This window comes from Vipera ursinii (genome assembly GCF_947247035.1).
Source record: "Vipera ursinii genome assembly, chromosome: 6".
NCBI classification, from domain to species: domain Eukaryota; kingdom Metazoa; phylum Chordata; class Lepidosauria; order Squamata; family Viperidae; genus Vipera; species Vipera ursinii.
This window is the reverse complement of record NC_139515.1, coordinates 34,482,843-34,508,125: the sequence shown is the minus strand read 5'-3', so window position 1 is coordinate 34,508,125 and position 25,283 is coordinate 34,482,843. Positions and strand designations below refer to the sequence as shown.

General features: G+C 42.6%; 1 protein-coding gene across 1 annotated transcript in view; it reads right to left on the bottom strand.

The window, feature by feature from the left end:
* The window catches only part of NRCAM (neuronal cell adhesion molecule), a gene marked incomplete at its 3' end in the record, with an annotated part of 181,743 nt that overhangs the window by 92,937 nt on the left and 63,523 nt on the right, over window positions 1-25,283 (bottom strand). The window contains exons 3-6 of the mRNA XM_083365234.1: window positions 19,650-19,755; window positions 14,339-14,544; window positions 13,939-14,061; window positions 3,112-3,282 (exon numbers count right to left, since the gene is read on the bottom strand). Coding sequence (XP_083221360.1) covers window positions 3,112-3,282; window positions 13,939-14,061; window positions 14,339-14,544; window positions 19,650-19,755 — 606 coding nt within the window. The remainder of the gene's footprint in view (window positions 1-3,111; window positions 3,283-13,938; window positions 14,062-14,338; window positions 14,545-19,649; window positions 19,756-25,283) is intronic.

Below are 25,283 nucleotides of genomic sequence, written 5' to 3'. Positions count from 1 at the left end.
AAGCAAAGAGGACATAGAGAAGGTCCTTAATCCAGCTTTAGTTTGTGGGGTAGAATATAGTCTGGATTCCAAGAAAGGAGAGGCTGCATTCCATAAGCAAAGAGGCATGAAATATTTGGTTGGGAGGAAGACATTAAGAAGGAGGTTCCTCCCTAGCAGTTCCCAGAGTATAACCATATTGAAGCAAATAGTTTCTTAGTTTGACATGATTTCTGCCTATAAGTGAGGAACAATAAAGGAAACTACTCAGAAATAACTCCATGTGTATTTCTTAGTACCTAAGAGTCTTGGCAGTTCCATAACTTCTCTTAAGAAAACGCTAGAACTGTAATTTGATATAATTTTATTCTTTAGGGATTTCTAATATCTGCTCATACTAACTTGTGAATTACTTTAAATAATGGACTAAAGGTGTATCCAAGGAGAAAGATGTTATAAAAAATAGTATGTTCCAGAAATCCAGAGAGAGCAGGTTGCCCTGCCCTATTTTATGCGTATAAGCTTTATGCATTCAAACAAAATAAGTTACCTACTGTTTTAAGGGGAAAGGAAAATTATCAAGCACTGTATCTCACACTTACACAAAAGTTGCAAATCAGCCAGTACAAAAATATTCTAATTTAAATGCTCTTTTATGAAACAGTAGAAAACAAATAGTATTCTATGTCTGTTTGTATTCCTTAAATAGTCATGGGCAATGGCAACTGAAAAGGAAAAAAATGTACTTGAAGGTAGGTAAAGTGGAGTAAAGGGAGCCTATGATATCAGGAATACTCTAATATATATCTATATATCTGCATCTATACTATGGTCTAAGTCAGGGGTATATTATTATATTATATTACACTACATTACATTACATTACATTACATTATATATTATATTATATTACATTACATTACAAACATAGCTTAGTGAGTATATTAAACAGCTGGTAATATAATAGACATATTACAAGCTGGGTTTTTTTTTGTATTAATTGATTTTATTTTTAAAAAAGTGGATATTTATAGAAAGAATAATCATAATCATAATGAGAACCATAACCTTCTACCTTCATAAAGGACTGGAATAAATAAATAAAATGTCACATTAGAACATGAATAATTTTAAACATGTAGCATATATTCATCTTAATACAAATTATTAAGTAGTTAACAATATATTAAGGTATTAAACAGAACAATAGTTTTTCCTTGCTTTTTAACAAATTAATTATTTAGAAAAAGTGAGAATTATTGTGTAGTTCCAGGAATAATGAATCATCAGAAAATTTAAAAAAATGAAAAGATTGTTAGATTGATTCTTGGGTCAAAATGAAACATGTTCTTCATGCAAATATTCTGCTGTTATTTCCTAATTATCTAAATTTAATAATATTATGTAAATTATTTAACATATCTCCAGGTCTAATGAGATCTGTATTAATGTAGTATGAGCAGAAAGATCAAACAGCCATGAATTAATGTTAGTTAACTAAATTCTATATGAATGGAATAATGTTCATCTCTAAAACTCACCACCATAAAAATCAGAGTCACTCATATTAGCAGTTAATGTTTCATTCAATGAATCCACTGAAATAAATAGAATATCATGAAGAATGCAGCCAACAAAATTAAATGTGGGACTCAGAAATTAATCCTATTATCACTACATTAATGCTTTTAACCTCAAGCACAAAGGAATCTGGAACACAATCAGTGACCCTTCTTAGTGTCCAACATACATAGATATATTTTGATTTCTCATGTTCAAGATAGTCCTCTTCTGGCCAAGGAATATGTTTGATTCCTCCCGAGTAAGTTCCCCTATACTAGAAATTCCCAAATATTGAGGAAAACCCACCCATCTCATTCAAGAAAGTTTCTCAAAGTGGTAAGGGTTGCAATTGGCACAAATACGAAACAAAATTATTTAATCTTTCCAGGCTACAGAAGCTACAAGTTGCCCTTTCTGACCTACAGTTTGCTTTCTTGATGTGATTATCACATGAAACTTCACTTGCAAGTAGTATCTGAATGGATATCATTCCTAAAACCTTACCAAACTATATTCAAATGAAACTTGAAATTTTGCTAAGCAGTTACTTAATCTTACTGATGTCAAAAGAATTAAAGTACTAAAACTATTTGAGAATAGCAGCATATACTGTTAAAAGTAGTCCTCGAGTTACGAATGTAATGGAGCCTGCCCATTCCATTTGCAACTCGAAAATTCATGGAATCTCATACTTGAACAAGATCACTCCCTGCTCATTAAGAAGCATGCATATCGTTAAGTGAACATGAGGTATCTCGGGTGGGGAAGGCCATGGAGGGCCTCCCCGACCCACTTACATACTTCATGCTTCCCCCTCCCTTTTCCAGGCAGAAGTGGCCTGGAAAAGGCCTCTGATGCCTGGATTGGGCCTCCGGAAGGCCGCCAAAGCACTCCCCGGCTTCAGATCCAGGTGGCAGCAGCCTGGAAAAGGCCTTCGGTGCCCGGATCAAGCCTCTGGAGGCACACAGAAGTGTCCCCCAGCTTCGGTTCCATTCTCTGTTGCAGAGAACAGAGGCCTAAAGTAGCACGAGATCATACAAGATCAGTAGAGTGAGATCTTGCGCCACTGATCTCGTGTGATTTTGCATTACTTTAGGCCTCCATTCTCTGCAAACACACCGAAGACCTGGAGCAGCCAAGAAAGCAAAGGACCTTGACCTTCACAGGGTGAGTATTGAAGGCCTGGTGCCTAGGGAGACCCGGGGCGTGGGTGGGGATGGAGGGAATAACCAGGGTGAATGTTGCAATGCTACTGGGATCACTCGTAAGGGTGAATGATTGCCGTGGTGTGGCAACATTCATAATTTTGGGATTTGCTTATAAGCACTAGGGGGCGCTTATCGCGTAACTTCGAACATTTGCTAAGGGAACACTCACAACTCGAAGATTACCTGTATGGTGTTGTAATAAAGATATACTGCATATTATTTTGACACCTCTCTAAATATTTCATTGCAATATGTTCTAAGAAGACATAATTTTGCAAGAAAATGTTTTCTACTACTCCAATATAAATTATGTTTTGGCTAAATATAATGTCTACAAAGAAATTTAGAAATTCATACCTACCTGGTTCAACTTTTAATGAAATAGGTTGCTTCTGTTGAATAGTTTGAGTGTGGTTAAATCTTGCATAACATATATAATCTTCACGACTATCTTCTTGTATTATATTAGAAAAATAAAGATCTCCATTTAGGCTTTGTGAAACTCTATTATTTTGAGGCAGCTTTTGAAAAGCTATAAAAATAAGAAATGAAACAACTGTAGTGCCAGCTCACAGTATAGAATTATTTTAAGCATATATGTAAATTATCAACATTTTCTTCTGGCAAGCCACTTCTGTTTTACAGCCACAAGGAATCCAGTTCAACTTGAAGGGATTTTTATTTTTAAGAGAAGTTTTGCTTAATTGATATATTCTACATGGCAGTTTCAGAACTATGTTCCAGTTCATACTATGGTTTGTATAACTCATTCCATGCATGGGACACATACTTTATTAGTTTCAGGATATTTATTATATATTCAAAATTGAAAATATAATTACTATACCTAAAGTAGGACAGAATGTTAAAAGGAAGCAATACATTCTAATAAATAAAGAATATTAATTACAATAATATGACTACATTAGGCCATGTTCAACAACAGAAATTATAAAAAAGATATATAATTGTAGATAACCTATGAAAGCATTCTCCACTAATCATATTACAATCACTATTAACAATTAGACAAAAATAAAGATATGAAATGTATTTAAAATAGTATAAGCAAACATTTCTTAGAAATCTATTGTCTAAGCACCATTGCTAAGAAAAGAACCACTAAGATTTTAGTAATTGGACAGTCCAGTTTTAAATATTTAAATAATCACTTGGAATTATAGCATAAACCATAGTCTGAAACAGTTCAAATGTATTAGGCATTTCTTGTCACACAAAAAGGAAAATATAAGATTGCTTTCTAATGTAAATCTACATATTAAAAATTGATAAACTCAAAATTAGCCTATTGATTTATTAAACATTTACAACCCTCTCCTTCAAACAGTCAATCAATTTGTAGCATCCAGTTTAATTCTATCCTTGTCTTGAATAAAGGCTCAGTGAGTGAATGTGAGGAACATTTGTAGTAATAATTCAGAATTTCTGTTGAAATACTGCAGCCAACACGTGCTAGGCTGCATTAACAGAGGGATAAAATCAAGAACATGTGAAGTGTTACCGTATTTTCTGGCGTATAAGATGACATTTTAACCCATGAAAATCTTCTAAAAAGTTGGGGGGTCGTCAATCAAGCGCACCCGTTCTTGCAAAGCAATTTCAGGGCTCCTTAGTCCAGTCCCTCCTCCAACGTGACTCTCCCTTCCCACCCCCAAGAGCCTCTAAGCCCCGTCCCCTCCCCCTTGCAAACGCCAGACCCCAGGAGTGGCAGGAAGCCCCTTCCCCTCGCCCAAGCAGCATCCAAGCATAAGCAGAGTGCGCCCTGCTACCCGCTATCTCTCCCGGCAGTCTGGACAGTGGTACTTGGCCTGGCGCCGCTCTCGCCCACAGACCACGCAGCGGCCCTCGCCAGCCGGCCTCGGCATGGCCGCCCCAAGCCCGGCTCTCCAGCGCGTCTTCTGGGCCCACCTGGCCGACCGCCTCCTGGGCGGGGCTTGGCTCCACACGCGGCGGCTGCTCCGTCTGCAAATGGGGTCTCAAAGCCGGATTGTGCTCAGCCGTGCAGGCTGCCGAAAGGTGGTTGCGGCTTCTGGCGTGCCGTTTGCAGAGTCTGGCCTGGAAGAGTGTGTCGTGTGAACGCAGCTCTTGCGTTTATTCCAAAGGGTGGGTGGAAGGAAAAGCCCCTTTGGGCTTCAAAAGGGAGGCTTTGCACCATCTGCATCAGACGGGGTTGAATCGGGCTTGTGTCGGACACTTGGCAACTGGCATGTAAGTATTTTCCAGCGTATAAGACAAAAAATCTTAAATTTTTACAGCAATTAAGGAATTGAAGGTGGATAAAGCACCAGGTACGGATGGTTTGACTGCGGCTTACTACAAAAATCTACAATTAGAGATGATAAAACCGTTAAAGGAACTGTTCCAGACAATCCAGAGGGGGGAAAGGTGCCACCGTCTTGGAGAACAGCTTTTATTTCCTTGATTCCGAAGGAAGACCAAGATACTACTCAAGTTAAAAATTATAGACCGATATCGCTTTTAAATACAGATTACAAGATATTTGCTAAGGTTTTGGCTAATAGACTGATGAGGGTTCTGCAACAGGTGATTCATGGGGATCAAACGGGGTTTATTAGTGGTAGGCAAATGAAAAATAATGTGAGGCATATAGTTGATGTGTTAGAGTTTTTGGAAAGGAACAACCAGATCCCTGCGGCGCTAATTTTTCTAGATGCTGAAAAAGCTTTTGATCAATTGAATTGGCAATTTTTGTTGAAAGTTTTAGACAAAATGGATTTTGGGGAAAATTTTTTACAACCGATTAGGGCATTATACCAAAAACAAACTGCCCGAATCATAGTTAATAATAGTCTGACAGAAGCATGTAATATTGAGAAGGGCACAAGGCAAGGGTGTCCGTTATCGCCCTTGTTATTTGTGTTAACATTAGAGATATTATTGGTTAAAATACGGAATTCGGAAAAAATTAAGGGGATACAAATTAGAGATCAGGATTATAGATTGAGAGCATTCGCAGATGATCTGGTTGTTACAGTGACCCAGCCAGAGAACTCTGTTGTGGACCTGATGGAGATAATAACACAATATGGGAAGGTTTCTGGATTTAAAGTTAATATACAGAAAACCAAAATTCTGGCCAAAAATATGACAGTTTCGCAAAAGGCTCTCTTAGAAGCATTAACTGGATTTGAGATTGTTAAAAGGGTTAAATATTTGGGGGTGCTTTTGTCGCCCTCTAATACAAAGTTATATAAAAATAATTATGAAAAACTATGGGGGAAAATTCAAAAAGAATTGGAGAGTTGGGAAAAATTGCAATTGTCTTTGTTGGGACGGATCGCAGCAGTGAAAATGAATGTCCTGCCTAAATTTTTATTTTTATTTCAAATGATACCGATTCTTAAGAAAGATTCTAATTTGGAGGAATGGCAGCGAGGTATCAATAAATTTGTTTGGGCAGGGAAAAAGCCACGAGTTAAACTTAAGATTATGCAGGATACTCGTGAGAGAGGTGGTCTTAAAATGCCCAATTTTAAACTATATTATGAAGCTGCTGCATTAGTAGGAATAAGTGATTGGATTAATTTGACACAAGAGAGATTATTAAATCTTGAGGGCCACGATTTGTTGTTTGGCTGGCATGCATATTTGTTGTATGACAAGAAGGTAGACAATGTGTTTAGAGTGCATATTTTAAGACAGGCATTGTTGAGAGTTTGGAAGAAGTATAGACATAAGCTAGATCGCAAGATACCACTGTGGGCAATTCCAAAACACGCAATAGAAAATATACATGCTGGTTTCAAACATGATGTGACTACGTACAAGGAGATCCTAAGCTTGGAAAGAAATGTCTGGTGTTTGAAATCATATAGCCTCTTGCGAGAAGAGGAGGTTGTTCAAAACTGGTTTCAATATACTCAGTTACGGGCCAGGTGGAAAGAAGACCAGAAAAATGGTTTTACAATGACTGATGAAAATTTGATAAAGCAAATTAGAAATCAGGGACCAGCACATATTAAACGGATATATCTTGCATTGATAGAGATTGATTCAGAAACAGAACTTGTTAATGATTGTATGATAAAATGGGCCCAAAACATCCAGGAAGTTATCACAATGGACACGTGGGAAAAGATTTGGGTGAGGAACGTAAAATTTACACAAGCTCAAAATCTAAGAGAGAATTTTTACAAAATGTTTTATAGATGGCATTTAGACCCTAAAAAGCTTGCAAGTATGTATCCGAATTATCAGCCTAAATGTTGGAGGTGCGGTGATGAAGACGCAACATATTTTCACATATGGTGGACTTGTAAAAAGGTTAAGGCTTTTTGGATAAAAGTCTGGTGGAACATGCAGAAGATTTTTAAACAGAGGATAAAGTTTTGTCCGCAACTTTTTTTGTTGGGAATAATTACAGATGTTACAGTTGTGGACACCAAGTTGATGTTGAATTTAATTACGGCAGCAAGACTTTTGATAGGTCAGTATTGGAAGAAAGAGGAACTGCCGACCATAGAAGAGTGGACTTTAAAGGTTTCCGACCTGGCAGAGATGGCGAAGATTTCGGCCTATTTGAAAGATCACTCGCAAGAACGCTATATTATGGAATGGAGAAAATGGATTGAGTTTATCCAGAACAAGTATAGGGTTAAGAAGTTTCATGTAGCATTTGAATAAGTCTTCTTTCTTTTTTTCTTTTTCTATTTTAGTTTCTTTATATATATTTAATATTACTAAGGTTTGTTTTATTCTATATAAGCTAGAGAGTGATGGATTTTAGAGTTTATAGTTGTTAGTATATGGTTGTTTATGATTGTTTTTTTTATATATACCTTGTATTTAGCTCTGGGAAGTCGGGGGGGAGGGGGGGAGGGGGGAGAGGTAGCGGGGAGGGAGAAGGGGGGAGGGGGATTTTTAAAGAAAAATTGTATGTTAAAACTTTTCAATAAAAAAAAAGACGAAAAATCTTGAAAATCTTCTCAAAAGTCGGGGGTCATCTTATACGCCCAGTCGTCTTATACACCAGAAAATACGGTATTATCATTTTACAATGCCTTGGTAAGGCCACACTTGGAATACTACATCCAGTTTTGGTCACCATGATGTAAAAAGATGTTGAGACTTTAGAAAGAGTACAGAGAACAACAAAGATGATTAGGGGACTGGAAGCTAAAACATATAAGGAACGGTTGCTGGAATTGGATATGTCTAGTTTAATGAAGAGAAGGATGAGGGGCGACATGATAGCAGTTCTCAGCAATGAATGGAAACTAACCACTTAATGACCATGGTGATTTGCTTAATGACTACCACAAAAAAGTTGTAATATTGGGTCAGTCACAAAATGACCTGCTTTTATGACCACCATGATTAATGACTGTAATGAGCAGGCTTCATTATGGTAGTAAGTCAAGAACTACCTATATTTTCAGATTATCAAACAACTGCTCCAAGTTGGAAATTAAATCTAACACACAACATGTTAGGCAAAAGATTACCTGGTACAAGACTCTGGTTGGAATGAAAGCCATAACTTTCTAATTAGTTGAACCACAACGTTCTGTAGCAATCTAAATTTTGTCAAAATGATGAAACTTGAATGATTTCATGATAAAAGTGTTGCCACATACATATTTGTGTGCAACAGTATAGCACGTATAAAAAAGGCTAGAGTTTGCACTGCACAGCACTTTTGTTGCTTGTCCTATTGCACGACTTGAACTCATCCCCACAGCATGTATATATGTTTGTATTTAAAATATTTCTATGCTACTAAAATAAAAAAGACTCTTGGAGGCTTACATAGAACATTTATAGACTATATCATCCACTGTAAAGGATAAAACTGCAAAACAATAGAAGAATAAGGACCATACAATATAAATTTCAAATAAAAAAATTATCAATGACAATATTCATGTCAGGGGAAAACAACTTGCTACCTTTTCTGGACATTCTGTTAAGCACAGACCACAATGGCAAACTAGAAAAGCAAGTCTACAGAAAAATCACCCATACTTACCAGCTGGTCCACTACCAAAGCAACAACCCAACCTTCCACAAGAGATACTGCATAAGGACTTTATTTAAACAAGCCCAAACATACTGCAGCAACATGAAACAGCAGAAAAAGGAAAGATATTAAACATATTCCAACAAAATGCAACTTTATCAAAAAGTCACTGACCACTCAGCCCAATACAACACAATCAAGACAAACCCTAAAAAGAATTACACTGCCATACATCATGAATATCTCAGAAACCACTAACTGACTTTTACAACCACATGGAATCAGCATAGCACACAAGCAAATTAAAGCCCTTCAAAACATCATAAGCAGACCAAAAGATCCAACAATCCAAGAAGAAAAAACAGGAGTTATCTACAACATACAATGTAAGGACTGCAACAACCACTATGTAGGACAAACAGGCAGAAGACTGGCAGAACACATCCAAGAACATCAACTAGCAGTCAGAAGACATGATGATAATTCTTTAATTTCACAACATATAGACAGATTTAACCATAGTTTCAATTGGGAAATTGTGACCATCCTAGACCAAGCCAAGTCCAAAAACACCAGGGAATTTCTAGAAGCTGGCACTCTGACAAATCAGCCATCAATAGTCACATAGATATTAACAACATCTATAGACTATGCAAAAGGGACTATCACCCAACCCAAAAAAGAACAAAAAGACCCAAGCATCTTTCCACCAGCAATCAATATCCATATCAGCATAGATTAACTCCAAGGTTAACATCAGACCAACAATCAAGTAAACAATACCCTAATCAAGAAGCTGCCCAAAAGCCAACAGTAAACAGCCCAACTAAAGACCAGTCCACCAATAACGCAAGCCACCAGAATATAAACTGACATCAATCAGCTCTCCTTACTAGCACTGATGGTGCTCCCTAGTTTGGATAATGAAAGAAAACAAGCAAGCACAGAGAACATCAAGGACCCCTCATTTGTATGACTGGTACAGCTGACCACTTTTTAGTATATAGTTTCGGTACTCCTGTGTATCATTTTAGTTGCCTTATCATAAATCCTGTCACCATATTTATTTCAGCTTATTTCTCCCCCCAAATTCTAAATACTTTTACAAGTGACAATCTTTTTTAGCACTTAACTATATTTACATCGGTGGATTTCATTCTGGTTTTTTTTGTCATGCAAACCCTCTCATGCTTTTATATTTCCCGATCAATAAGTAAAAAAGTAAAAAGAAGCATCATTTCAACATTCAACTATATTTACATTAGTGAATTTAATTCTGTTTTTTGCATACAGACCCTCATATGCTTTTATATTTCTAAATAAAGAAAAAAAGAAAAAAAGAAAAACAGTAGAAAGGAGGCAAAGAAACAAAAAAGAAGAGAAGAGGGAGAGAGAAAAAAAAGACAATACTAGACTACAAAAAATAACATATGAAAATATCTATTTCTCCTAATTTAGTATATATTTATTCCCTCAATTTCTCATTCTTTTTAACCTTAGCTAAGAATATATTTAATCTATTTAAACTTTAAGCATTCCCTTCAATAGTTCTAATCATCTAGTCCACAGGTCTGCAACCCGTGGCTCTAGAGGCTCATGTGGCTCTTTCAGCTGTCTCCTGCGGCTCCCAGTCCTCTGCCATGTGCAGTCCAAAAAAAAAAAAAAGCGGGACTAAAAAAGTTCAACCAATCAATTCAAATATGCAGGTTAGGTGCATATCTCGCCTTGGCTCCACTCTTCAGTCAAACTCTGTTCTGTGCATGTGTGCATGTACGCGCATGTGCACACATTTTTTGCGGCTCCCAGGTTTTCCTTTTGTGAGGGAACCGGTTCTGAGTGGCTCTTTCACTGTTTCAGGTTGCTGACCCCTGATCTAGTCCTTTAAACTCATTCAAAACACATTTTTATATCTTACTTTTGTTTAAATCATTTCAACTTAGAGGAACAAAACAAAAAAAAGAAAAGAAAAAAACAAATACAAAACACAATTATATTAAGAGGAAGAAAGAAAGAAAAAGAAAAAAATTCCCTCTAAAAGTAGTATATTTCAAAATTTTCCCATTTCTTAGCCACATTCAAACAAATGTCTCTTTTTGAAATATTCTTTCTGGTATATTCCGTTTCTTTCCTGGAATTTCATTTTAATCTTTTTTCTCTGGTCAATATCTTTCTTAATCAATATATTTTGCTGCATCATTTGTTTCCATAAAAGGAATTTTTTCTCATTCTTTTCATTATCTTCAAAGTTGTTTAGACATATTAAAATATTTCCCATTTGAATTAAATCATATTTTTTATTTTATATAATTCAATTCTCAAGTCTCTATGTCAGTTATATTTAATCATTTCTGCTATATTTTCCTGAGAAAGTTCTTGAACTAAATTAAGTTGAAAATAAGTTGATTCATGCTCTCAAAGTTCTTCTGCAATTTCTTGTAGTTTAAGTTCATTGTCCTTTGGAAATTTTTCTGCTTGTCATGTTTCCTTTTGTAAAATGAGCGTTTTATAAGGTTCCTTCTTTAGGTTTCTCTCTTCCAAATTTTGTTCAATCATCTCTACTGTATTTTCCTGAGAAATTTCTTGGAGTAAAATTAAGTTGGAAATAAGTTGATTCATATTCTCAAAGTTATTCTGAATTTCTATGTAGTTTAAAGTCATTGTCCTTTGGAATTGATGTCTTTCATCACATGTTTCTTTTTGTAAAGTATTCATTGCTTCAGCTGTGTTATTGTTTAAACAGGTGCATTTAAAAGCTTAAGAGATCAAAGGGAAAGAAAAAAAGGAAAAAAATCCTCATCCACCAGCAGGTGTCAGCATTTGCTCATTTATCATGTCTTTCTAGTTGTTTTCTTTCTCTAAAGGGTAGATTCCACCGCCCATTTGAAGGGGAAGGAACGGAGTCCCCCTCCCCCTTTCCTTCTTCGGAGATCTGTTATTTTGGGGATTTTCTTCTTCAGGAAAGTAGGTAGGATAGAGAAAATCAATATTTTTACCCAGATTCAAACATGCTGTTTTCTATTCGCTTGATTTAATCGCTTATGGCTTCCGTTGTTTCAGCTATGACTGGACAGGGCGTTGGCCAGCCTTTTCTTCCGTTGGTTTCTGGGAGGCTTCTTCTGGACTATTTGGAGAGACCACCATCTCTCCTAAGTCCCTGGGATTTCCTTCCTTCAGTCCACCCCTTCAGGGTGGATTCTGGCTCCTTAGGGTCCCCAACAAAAAGAAATTTCAGCCGGAGGATCAAATTCTCCAACTGCTCCACTGAAAACAGGAACCGGAAACCTCTCTAGCTTTCTTCTTTTGCCAACCAGGATTCCATACCAATGCTTCATTCTTGTATATGTTACTTGGATTGACGGAGACCATCTAATTGCCAATTTTCTGAAAGATCTGGCCCATTTATAATCATTAGGTTGTCGCCCTGATAACCCAGATCCCTGTGTTTGTTCTGGTATAGTTGTCTTCAATACGATCTGGTCTTCTTCTTTCTCAGATTTGTTCTGGTTTGTATAGAAAGTCATTTCCAGTTTTTAAAGTTATTGTTTCATCATTTGGATTTTCAGTAAACTGTACTTGTTGATCTGTAAAGCCCTCTGTCTTGGTATTCACTTCTTCCACTCCTGTTGTTTTTTGAATTAGTAATTCTTTAGCTGCAATCAAGGTTTTGCTTGGTGGCTCTAGGCTGGCACCTTTGTCTTTCAGGTTAGCTTTGAGTATCTGAGTGTTTGCAAGAATACTTTCAAGTAAGGATTTTAACATAGCCAAGGTTTTTTGCTGATCCTCCTCAATTTCTAACATAGTTATAAACGATCTTTCTAGTGAAGGCTATTTATTAAACAAAAGTCAGTAAATGTTCACCTCCACCATTCCTAGAAACCAATTTCACTGCCCAGCTGCTCTCTCAGAGTGAAATCTCTCATAGATAATACCAAGGTCAGGTCTGGGCTGTGAGCAAGTCTCTTTGTCAGAAGCAATAAACTGCTGTACCAAGCTTCACCACAAGATGTCCCCAATAGCATTTAGAGTCTTTTTCAGATCCTGGGCTAGGTTCTTATCCGATTTAGGTTCTTTTTTGCGAATAAAATAAAATTGCAGGTTCCAGTAACAATAGGAACTTTTTGGGTCCCCAAATTCAAAAAATAAAAATAAAAATCCAATTTTATTAAGTTGATCTTTCCAATGCTTTGTTCCCCCTGGGTGATCAGACGCCACCATTTTAGATGGTGGGAAAAAATCCCTTCCCTCTCTCCTCACAAGGGGAAAGATTTTCAAGAAGCTTTTAACAGGAAAAGTACTTAGGGTACAGAGAAGGTAAGATCTCACCCAATTCCTCCACACTGCTTTCAAGGTGCTTGTTAGTAAATTTGTCTTGGCTGTCAGCAGCTTGGTGATGGGCCATGTTAGTGGCCGATCTTTTCCCCATCAGTTTGAAGAGCTACCCCGGATCAAACAGGAGTGCTGCTGCACTTCTGCGATCACTCGGGGGTCCTCTTCACACTCGTCACTCCTACAGGGTGACTTCTGACCCTCTTCAGGGTCCCCCGGCAGGAGAAAACCCCAACAGTGGAGTGATCGCCCCACATGTCCACCAATTTCCGCAATTGCTAACCGGAAGCCTCCATCCTGGCCACTTTTTACAGAGGCACGATTGAAAGCATTTTAACAAACTGCATCACTGTCTGGTTTGGTGGCAGCAGTGCCTCAAATAGAAAGTCCATACAGAGAGAGGTAAGGACAGCCTTGAAGATCATAGGAAGCTCACTCCCTGGTATTCAGGATGCTGCTTATAAGCACTATATGCTTAGAATTCAAAGCATTGTTAGAGAGAGACCCCACACACCCACTTTATAGTCTGTTTCTGTTGCTCCTCTCTGATACGAGGTTTTGAAGTATTTCTAGCAGGACTACCCAATTGTGTAATAGTTTTGTTTCCTATGCCATCCGTCTGGTAAACTCTCACCATGCACATATATACATAACCCGAACTAGACTGTTGTTTCTCTGTCATAAAATATGTGGGTATATGCATATTAATTTATTAATTTATTTTTGTCATGTATGCTGATTAGTATACATTCAAAATGACAATAGTTATTATTCTATTCTATTCTAATCCATGGGTCATCAGAAAAACTAAAAATGTAATTTTAATTTTATAGTTGCAAATAGGTTTCAAACGTAACTTACAGTTGTCCATCCAAAATATTATAGGTGGTGGTAACCCTGCTGGTGGCCTGCAGGGAAGAATTGCAAATTGACCTTCAGTAATTCTTACTGGAACTATCTTTTCTTTAGTCCACAAAGGAGATCCTACATGGAACACAAAATACCATCATTTAATCTTAGAACGAAAAGAAATAACCAGGAAAGGAAAATACTGTTATATAGCATAAATGTCAGACAAAATTAAAAATGTTTCTAATTTTTAAATACAAGTTAACAAACAGAACGGTGTTCTTTCTTAGGTAGGAATTTGATTTTGCTGAGTGATATAACCTGTTACATAAAAGCAAGCATTTCAAACATAAAGGGAAAACTATTTGCAAGAACTGAAGAGAAATAAAAGTTTCATTAATATTAAACTTACGGGATGCTCTTATAACAATATTATTGGAAATTGCTGCTCCAAGCACATTCCTTGCTGTACACTGATAAACGCCTTCATATAATTCTGCTTTTCCTCCACTTTCTTCATTAATAATATTTATTAAAAGAGTCCCTGAGTGAGGCTTCATTCTTATTCGTGGATCTTTTTCTATATCAAAGTGAGTTCCATTACGTGTCCATGAAAAGCTATCAATAAAATAAAAACACTGAAAAAAATCTTTATTAAAAAACCACTTGTTTTAAGAGAATGTAGAAGTTATAACAGTACAAAGCCAATATAAATAACAATAATAGTAGTATTTGCATAGCCAATTAATTGTCAGAAGCAAAGATAACAATTTTCTTAAAACACTTATCTCCAGGGCTTTTTTTGTCATAGAATGCTCAGAATGGAGTTCCGGCACCTTTTTTGGATGGAACCTTATAGGGTAGGCAAGGTGGGTTGTATGACATTTGTGAGTTCCAGCACCTTTTTCTTTTACAAAAAAAGCACTGCTTATCTCTAATCCTTTTTAATTTTCTTTTCATTTTCTCAGATAACAAAAAAGTCGATTATGGGCCACGCACAGACTTCCATATCTTGAAGGCTTATAAACTGGTTCACAATTATTTATATATCTGATTAAAGAGTAAAAATTCTTAAGAAATTTGTTATATCATTATTTATTTATTTTATTTATTTATTATTAATTTAATTTATATACCGCCCTTCTCTCAAGAGACTCAGGGCGGTGAACAGGGCAATACATAAAAGTTAGATACAAAAATTAAAATTAAAATTATTAAAACATGATTAAACAATGCCCATAAATAATACAAATTTAAAATTGAAGTTATTAATAAAAATCCCACCCCGTCCCATCAGGCCAGGCCCGCTTGTTTAAAGAGATGGGTTTTAAGGTTGCGCCGGAAGAAGCGGAGATCGGGCGCCATCCGGAGCTCAACCGGAAGATGGTTCCATAAATCCGGTGCACCCACAGAGAACGCTCTCCCCCTGGGGGCCACCAGTCGGCATTCTTTGACCGGCGGCACCCTGAGGAGGCCCTCTCTGTGGGAGCGTACTGGGCGGAGGGAAGTTGACGCCGGCTGCAGGTTCTCCCCAAGGTATTCTGGACCCATGCCATGAAGGGCTTTGTAGGTCATTACCAACACCTTGAACCTCACCCGGAAGACAACTGGCAACCAATGCAGCTCGCGGAGCAAAGGTGTGACACGGGAGTATCGGGAAACTCCCAATACAACTCTCGCGGCTGCATTCTGTACCAGTTGGAGCCTCCGAGTGGTCTTCAAGGGTAGCCCCATGTAGAGAGCGTTGCAGTAATCAAGACGAGAGGTCACGAGTGCATGAGTGACCGTGCGCAAGGCATCCCGGTCTAGATAGGGCCGCAACTGGCGCACCAGGCGAACCTGGGCGAACGCCCCCCTAGTCACAGCTACAATATGATCTTGTAAGGAGAGTTGTGAGTCTAGGAGGACTCCCAAGTTGCGAGCCCTATCTACAGGAGTTAATGACTCACCCCCCATAATGAGGGGTGGGATATCCTGAATATCCCGAGATGCCGGTACGCACAGCCACTCCGTCTTGTCAGGGTTGAGACGAAGCCTGTTCCTCCCCATCCAGACCCGGACCGCCTCCAGGCACCGGGACATCACGTCGAGGGCATCACTGGGGTAGTTTGGGGTCAAAATGAATAGTTGGGTATCATCAGCATACTGATGATACCCAACTCCAAAACCACGAATGATCTCAGCCAGCGGTTTCATGTAGATGTTGAACAGAAGGGGCGAGAGGACCGACCCCTGAGGGACTCCACAAGCGAGAGGCCTCGCGGTCGACCTCTGCCCCCCTGCCAACACCGACTGCTAGCGTCCCAGGAGATAGGAGGAGAACCACTGAAAAACCGTGCCTCCCACTCCCAATCCCCTGAGACGCCGCAGCAAGATACCATGGTCGATGGTATCGAAAGCCGCTGAGAGGTCTAATAGGACTAGAACAGAGGAGTATCCTCTGTCCCGAGCCCTCCAGAGATCATTCACCAGCGCGACCAATGCCGTCTCCGTGCTGTACCCGGGTCTGAAGCCCGATTGGTACGGGTCTAGATAATCCGCTTCATCCAGGACCAGAGGGAGCTGATGCGCCACCACACTCTCAACAACCTTCGCAAGAAAGCGAAGGTTGGAGACCGGACGAAAGTTATTCAGAACAGCCAGGTCCAAGGCAGGCTTCTTGAGGAGAGGTCTCACCACCGCCTCTTTCAAGGCGGCGGGAAAACTACCCTCACTCAAAGAAGCAGATATAACCGCCTGGAACCAGCCTCGTGTCCCCTCCCGGGCTGCATAAACCAGCCAGGAAGGGCACGGGTCCAATAAACATGTGGTGGAGCTCAGCCTCCCCATGATCCTGTCCACTTCCTCCGGAGTCACAGGATCGAACTCCTCCCAGGTGACATTGACAAGATCGCTCGTGTCCTGATCGTCCGATACTGCCCAGTCGGAGTCCAAACCGGTCCGAATCCGAGCGATTTTGTCCGACAGATGTTGACTAAATTCCTCGGCACGCCCCTGCAAGGGTTCCCCACTAACCTCCTGGTTAAGGAGGGAGTGGGTCACCCTAAACAGGGCGGCCGGGCGATTATCTGCGGACGCGATGAGGGCAGCGTAGTAGTTAGATCTCGCTACCCTCATCGCTGCGAGATAAGACCTAATATGGGTTCTTAGTCGCAATCGGTCGGATTCAGATCGGCTGGACCTCCAAACACTCTCTAGGCCCCGTCTCCGACGCTTCATCTCCCGGAGCTCCGCGGAAAACCATGGTGCCCATTGGGATCTGCGCCGGGTCAGGGGCCGCAAGGGTACAACTCGGTCAAGTGCCTCCGTGGCCGTCCTTTCCCAGGCTTCCACTAAGGCATCTGCCGAGCTGTGAGCTGAGGAGGCAGGTGGGGACCCCAGCGCTGCCTGAAACCTCTCAGGGTCCATTAAGCGCCTGGGGCGGAACCATCTAGTTGGCTCAGCAACCCCACGGTGGGGAGTGGCAAAACGGAAGACCAGCCGCAGGAGATGATGATCGGTCCATGACAGGGGCATAACAATTGGGGAGCCCCCACCAAGATCATCTAACCACCGACCCGATAAGAAAACCAAGTCAAGGGTGTGGCCTCCCTCATGGGTCGGTCCATGAATTACTTGCGTCAGGTCCATGGCCGTCATGGAAGCCATGAACTCCCGAGCTAACTCAGATGCTCCTCCCAGGGATGGTAGATTGAAGTCTCCCAAAACCATAAGTTTGGGAAACTCAATCACCAGCCCTGAGAGGATATCGAGAAGCTCAGGCAGGGCTGCTGCTACGCGACTAGGCGAAAGGTACGCGAGCAGCAAGCCCAACTGCGCCCTAGGACCAAACCTCAATAAGAGAGATTCACACCCGACTATCTGAGGAACGGTGGCCTCCTGCGGACATAAGGTCTCCCTCATAACCACAGCCACTCCCCCACCCCTACCCTGAGTCCAAGACCGGTGTAGCACCCGGAAGCCTGGTGGGCAAAGATCAACCAGGGGGATACCACCCTCTGGGCCCAACCAGGTTTCCGTAATGCAAGCCAGGTCCGCTTGCTCACCCTCGACTAGATCCCGGACGAGGGGAGCTTTATTAGCAACGGACCTGGCATTCAAGTACACCAGTCGGAGCTCAGGTGGCTGCACATCCCCGCTCCCAGAACCTTGGGTCGAAGGCAGAGGGCCGGAGCGCCTCACCGCTTGTAAGTAGCGGAGAGGCCCTCCCGGAGACCGATACGGCCCTCTGATCTTACACCTGCTGCCATTCCCTATCGTCGTGGGAATTGGCAATCCCACAACCCGCTCCGGAGCTCCAGAGATGACCGACCCCGGCTCCCCCTCAATGCGATCTACCCTAGGCCTGGTCTGAACAGCAGTTGGCGGATTACCCCCCCTCTCCAACCAACCACAACCCTCCCCCCTCCCTAACCCTACAAAAAATTTGGCTAAAAAAGTAATCAGGGGCCTCTTATTAAATTTATATCTTAGGCCCCTGTTTCTGCCCGGCCATCTCTCAGGGTCCCAACAGTCGGACCCGTCATCAAGAGGCAAATTAAAAGGTAAGGCGGGTCGCTCCCAGGATGGGGGGGCACCCCTGAGAGCGAGTAAAACCGTTTGCCTCTTCAGAAACTCTGTAATTCTTCTACTAAGATATCAATCCTTTTTTCTGGAATTCACATATTCTTTTCAGAATTATTTTGTATTCTCCTCTGACATTTGTAATTTATCTACTCTAATTAGGAAGTTATACTTTCTTAACTCCTTTGTTTTTAAAGTAAGCAGAATCACCCCTTATGGCCTGCTATTTATAAATTGTGAAAAGGAAAACCTTTGATTTTTTTTTAGCATACTATATTTTTAGCAAAGTAAAATTAAAAATAATGAACATGCTGTGTAATTTTTTTACATATAAGACAGTATATGGTATGACCTGATTAACTGCTTTCTCCATATACAGCAGCCAAATTGTTACGATGCACTTGGGAGGATGCTTATTTGCTCTAAATTATAACACAACTTAAGAAAGCATGTTCTCAATGCTTATATCCCAACTATGATTGAACAAATTTTAGATAAGTTAACAGCACATTCAATCAGAGCAGGGTGATGTGTATAGTGGTACCACAAAATTTGATCAAGCTTAGTCCAACATACTGAATCCAATGACAGGTTCAATGATCCCCTCCCCTTCTGAATATGGAATATAAGAATTCAGCACAGATACAATATTCTATTAATGTATATAGTTAGACCACAAATACTTTGGCCACTTAGATCGTGGTATAAATCAGGAGCCTCTCAGCAATGGTTCTGGTTATGAAGGTTAATTATTTAACATTTGTGGCCTAGGCAAAGCAAAATGTAGGAAATACTTTTAAAGGAAATAATGTCAAAATGAAATAATTTCAGAGGCAAACTTCTGACATAACCATTTTAAAAACATCAGTTAAGTATTTATATGATTAATTTTGATCTGGAATCAAATTTATCTTTGTATCTGTAAATCATTGAGTCACCTTCATAAGACTTAGATATTAAGGCTGCAGTTATGGAATTGCAAGGAAACCTGATTATCCAAACCTGCTTTTTCCAGGCATACATAAGATTGCATTATAAAAAGATAATAAACTTATGTATATACAAGATAATCAATCTAGTAATCACTTAAGGATAATGTTTTCCTTTGGCTGTATGCTATATTATAAAAAGCAATAAATGCATATAAATCTAGGACTTACGTAGGAGATGGTTTTCCTTTTGCTTCACACTGTATTACAATATTCTCTCTTGGGTCAATAATATAATCTTTTGGAGACTGCTGTGTTATTGTTGGAGGCTGGGACACTTTTTAGAGAAAGTGATCAAAGAGAAAATGGAAAAATACATTTTTATTCACTGGTTTTAAATTCCTCTTTCCCTTCAAGAGCTCAACAGAATACTTCCCTCCCCAGCTATCTTCACAAGAACAACCCTGTGATGTGAGTTGGCTGAGAGAAAATGACTTGGTCAAAGTTACCTAGGGAGCTAAAGATGGACTTGAAGCTGAATCCCCTCAATCCTAATCCTACAAATTAATCATCTCTCTAAAGTGGCTGAATAATAGTAAAGTTAATTGCAAAAATTTAATGTATTGAAATCATACTTAAACCCACAAGGGAATAAGCTCTTCTCAAAAGAACATTATCATTACAAGACTGTAGAACTGCATTCTAATTTACGTAAAACAATTTTTTCTACATACAAAATTTTAGGCAATTCAGCTAAGCTACCAATTTATACAAGGCACCATTCCAGAACACACAGTATTATAAACCATTGTTCTTATAAACAAAAACCACTACTTATTTCCCTTGTCAGGCAATAACTAATGCCTTTTGTATATTCTAAAATATCTATCCAGTAACTGAATTAACTATCCAGTAAGTCATGAAAAGAACTTTATTACACCCAGGGGCTTTGGCCTGATTGTTTTGTTACAGAGAACATCTGTGTATACAAAAAAAACCTGTCTACTTCTAGAAAATTCACTGAATTTTTCATCAGTGTTCCTAACACAAAGGGAATTCAGAGCATTATCGGATGCCAGGCTAGCATATTTCCATGTTGACATTCCGGGTAAGGAATTTGACTCAATTTGTTATTAACTATCCAGTAAATATGAGTCTGGCAATCAATTCATGAGAATGAAAAGAACTGTAGTTTTATATAACAGCAAGTTTTTACATAGTCATATGTGAAATGAATTAATAATAACTAAACATATTAATATAGGGACACGGTGGCTCAGTGGGTTAGGACACTGCACTTGTCGATCAGAAGGTTGGCAATTTGGCGGGTCAAATCCTGAGTGCCGCGTAACAGAGTGAGTGCCTGTTACTCATCCCAGCTTCTGCCAAGTGTTGTGATTCAGGGCCAGCCTGTGGGTCCGGCAGCCGGCTCAGATGTCTCGGATGACTCAGATGAGGGGGAGGAGGAGGGTGTGGAAGACGAACTGGCTGATGATGGCTTGGAGGCTTCGCAGAGCCCCCAGCCAGGGCCCTCTTCTCAGCTGCGAGAGCCCGATAGTGCGGAGGATGATGACCCACAGCTGGCCCTGTTCAAGGACGCCCGACGCAGGAGGCAGTCGAGCAGGAACAAGCAGAGAAAGGCTGTGGGACTCCTCGGAAGGAGGCACAGGGAGGCCACGCCCTGAACTCTAAATAAAAGGAGTGTTTGGGGAGGGGCTGGTTGCTGAAAGCAACCGTTCGGTTTGTGGATCTAAGTTCCGGTTTCTTGTTTCATGTTCTGTTGTTTTGCTTGTGAATTAAACTTGGCAGACGCTTCCCAGCCTCAGACGCTCTCCAGTCTCTACTGTTTGAACAGGGGTTTGCCTTACTGCAAGGCCGGTAGCAGGCTGGTTCAGAACAGTTTGCTTTCAGCCTCCCACCCCTTACTACTACGATGGAGCAGCTACGTGCCGAGAATGCTCAGCTCACCCAGCAACTCACTTTGCTGGCAGCTCAGGTGGCTCAACTGCAAGCTCAGGTACATGCTGCACCCCCACCCAGGAGGAAATGTCAGATAGCAATGCCGGATAAATTTGCTGGCAATCCAGAACTGTTTCCTGCCTTCCTGGGACAATGCCAGCTTTTTATCAGCGTGAGAGCAGCTGATTTCCCCACTGACCGGGATAAGGTGGGATTCGTGTTAAGCCTTCTTTCGGGGGATGCAGCTCGTTGGGGCACGCCTCTGCTGGCACAACCTAGCCCTTTGTTGGATAACTTTGTGGGGTTTTGTGATCATATGCGCCTAATGTATGAGGACCCAATTAAGACGCACACTGCCACCCGATGCCTGAAAGCTCTGAGGCAGGGTCAACGACCCCTACAGGCCTATATCAGCGATTTTCGGCTGCTTAGCCAGGATTCCGCCTGGAATGAGGCTGCGCTCGTGGATGCCTTCCAGGATGGATTGTCGGAGATGTTGGATGAGCTGGCCCGTGTGGACATTCCCTCAGACCTGAATGGGCTGATCCATCTTTGTCTGCGGATCGATGCCTGGCTGCAGCAGCGAAAGAGTCACCGTGCCACCCCACAGACCCCTGCCGCCCGTTGTGCGTGAGCCCCCAGTCCAGAGGGAGGAGCCAATGGAGCTGGGTGCCGCCAGGTCCCGTCTATCGGTGACGGAAATGGACAGATGACGATCGGGGGGGTTGTGTTTTTACTGTGGGGACCCTGGACATTTGGCTGCTTCTTGCCCAAAGAAGCGTCAGCGGGCATCAGTGACCAAGCCTGCCCCGAGAAAGTCCCCTACTTTGCTGTCGGGAAACGGCCCGAGCCCGATCTAGATGGTGTGATAGATCGGGCGACCCACAACAACCACATCGAGCGACGCCGTTCCAATGGTGCCTGCGAACCTCCACGGCATTTGATTTTGGAGGCACGTCTGATCCTTCCTGGCAAGCCAGAGGGGATTCCAGTCCATGCCTTAATTGACTCTGGGGCTACCACAAACTTTATGGACTCGGCCTTTGTGGCCAAATGGGCCGTTCCCCAGTGTCCGGTGGATCCGCCCATGCTAGTGGAGACTATCGATGGTCGAGTGCTCCTGTCCGGGCCTATTACGGCCGCCACGCAACCAGTGTGTATGGCCATCAGTTCCCATGTGGAGGCCATCCAGTTCTACATCACTTCAGATCTGCACTTCCCCGTGGTCTTGGGACTGGCGTGGCTCCGGGCGCATGATCCACAGATCTATTGGTCTCAGAACTTGGTCACCTTCCCAAGTTTGCAGTGCGTGGACCACTCCCGCCATATCTGTGCCGGCCAGGTGGAGGGTTCCCCAGGGGTTTCCTTGCCTCCCGAACTGTCCGACTTTGCTGATGTGTTCAGCAAGTCAGAGGCGGATCAATTACCCCCGCACAGGCCCTACGACTGCTCCATTGATTTAGTCCCGGATGCGCCTCTCCCAGTGGGGTGTTTGTACTCCATGTCGGAGCCCGAGTTGGCTGCATTGCGGGACTTCCTGACAAAGAATTTGGCTCGTGGTTTCATCCGGCCCTCGTCCTCGCCAGTGTCTGCGCCCGTGCTCTTCGTCAAAAAGAAGTCGGGCGAGTTACGGCTTTGCTGTGACTACCGGAAACTCAACGCCATCACGGTGCGCAACCGTTACCCGCTGCCCCTCATCCCCGAGCTCTTGGACCGACTCCGGGAGGCTAAGATCTTCACGAAACTGGACCTGCGTGGAGCTTACAACCTCGTCAGGGTTCGGCCGGGTGATGAGTGGAAGACGGCGTTTGGTACTCGCTATGGACATTTCGAGTACACGGTGATGCCGTTTGGCCTGACCAACGCCCCCGCTGTGTTTCAGCATTTTATGAACGACATCTTCCGGGATCTGTTGGACCAGTTTGTCATGATTTACCTGGACGACATCCTGATCTACTCCCCGTCGCGTGAAGTGCATCATCAGCATCTCCGTCAGGTCCTGCAGCGCCTCCGAGAACATCGGCTGTTTGCCAAGTTGGAGAAGTGCCAGTTCTATCAGGTGACCATCGATTTCCTGGGTCACCGCATTTCTCCTGAGGGCATCGCCATGGAGCCGAGTAAAGTTGAGTCGTTGCAGAGTTGGCAACCCCCGCGTCGCGTGAAGGATGTTCAGCGACTTCTTGGATTTGCCAACTACTATCGAACATTCATCCCTGGCTTTGCTGCCTTGACAGCCCCCCTCACCCGGCTCCTGCAGAAGAAGACTCGGTTCCAGTGGAACGCACCAGAACAACAGGCGTTCCAGGCTTTGAAGGACGCCTTCATGAAGGAGCCCATCTTGAAGCATCCTGACCCGCAACGGCCGTTTGTCGTGGAGGCGGACGCCTCCGACATTGCCATTGGGGCCGTGTTACTTCAGGCAACGACGCCCAGCGGTACCCTTTTCCCTTGCGCGTATCACTCTCGGAAATTGAACCCCTCGGAGCGCAACTATACCATCTGGGAGAAGGAGCTGCTGGCCATCAAGGCGGCGTTCGAGGCTTGGAGACATCATCTGGAGGGGGCGTGGCATCAAATCGAGGTCCGGACGGACCACAAAAATCTGGAAAGCCTGCAGACCGCTCGGAATTTGAACCAACGCCAGATCCGGTGGCCCCTTTTCTTTGCGAGGTTTGACTTCCGGGTGCGGTACATACCAAGCGGGCACAATCAGAGAGCGGATGCTCTGTCCAGGAAGCCCGAATATGGAAGCCAAGCTTCTGCCCAGGACAGTGATCCCCGTCGAGTCTTTTGCTGCGGTGCGGGAGCCGGTTGATATACGGGCTCGGATCCGGGAGGCGCAGCAGCAGGAGGCGTGGGTGGCTCAGCGGAAGGAAGAGGTGGGGCCAGATTCGCCTTGGTCGGTCACGGATGGACCTTTGTATTATCGTGACCGGCTCTATGTTCCGGGAGGGCCACTCAGGGGACTCGTCCTCAGCCAGTGTCATGATAACCCGGCTGCGGGGCATTTTGGCCTGTTCAAGACTCTGAACCTGGTCTCTCGTACCTTCTGGTGGCCCCGAGTCCGACACGACGTCCAGTCTTATGTCACCTCCTGCATCCCATGCAGGCAGGCCAAGTCAGCGACAGGGGCCCCGCCTGGTTTACTGCAGCCTTTGCCAACACCCAAGAGACCCTGGGGGGCTGTGTCCATGGACTTTCTGACGGATCTACCCCCATCCTCCGGCTTCACGACAGTGTTTGTGGTGGTGGACATGCTGACCAAGATGGCGCACTTCATCCCCTGTCGCGGCTTACCGTCAGCTCGCGCCACTAGTCGCATGTTCATCCAACAGGTGTTTCGGCTGCACGGCCTTCCCGATAGAGTCGTCTCTGATAGGGGGGCCCAGTTTACAGCCCGCTTCTGGCAGGAGTTGATGCGTGCGTTGGACATTAAGGTTTGCCTCTCGTCCGCGCATCATCCTCAAACTGACGGGGGTACCGAGAAGGTCATCGGTATCTTAGAGCAGTATCTGCGCTGCTACGTCAACCTGCAGCAGGACAATTGGGTGGACTATTTGGCCATAGCCGAGTTTGCCTTTAACAACTCGCAGCACACCTCCACGCAGATGACACCGTTCTTGGCCAATGTGGGTTATCACCCCCGGTTTTTCCCCCTTTCTCCCGTGGACTCACCGGAGCCGGCAGCGAACGACTTCATGGCGGAGTTACAGGCGATCCATCGGTTGGTGCGACGGCAGCTGGAGAAGGCCAAGGCCGACTATAAGAGGTTCGCCGATCGGTCGAGATGGCATACGCCTCCACTATCGGTGGGGGATCGGGTCTGGCTGTCCACCAGGAACCTACCATCCACACGGCCGGCGAGGAAGCTGGACCACCGTTACCTAGGACCGTTCCCAGTCGAGG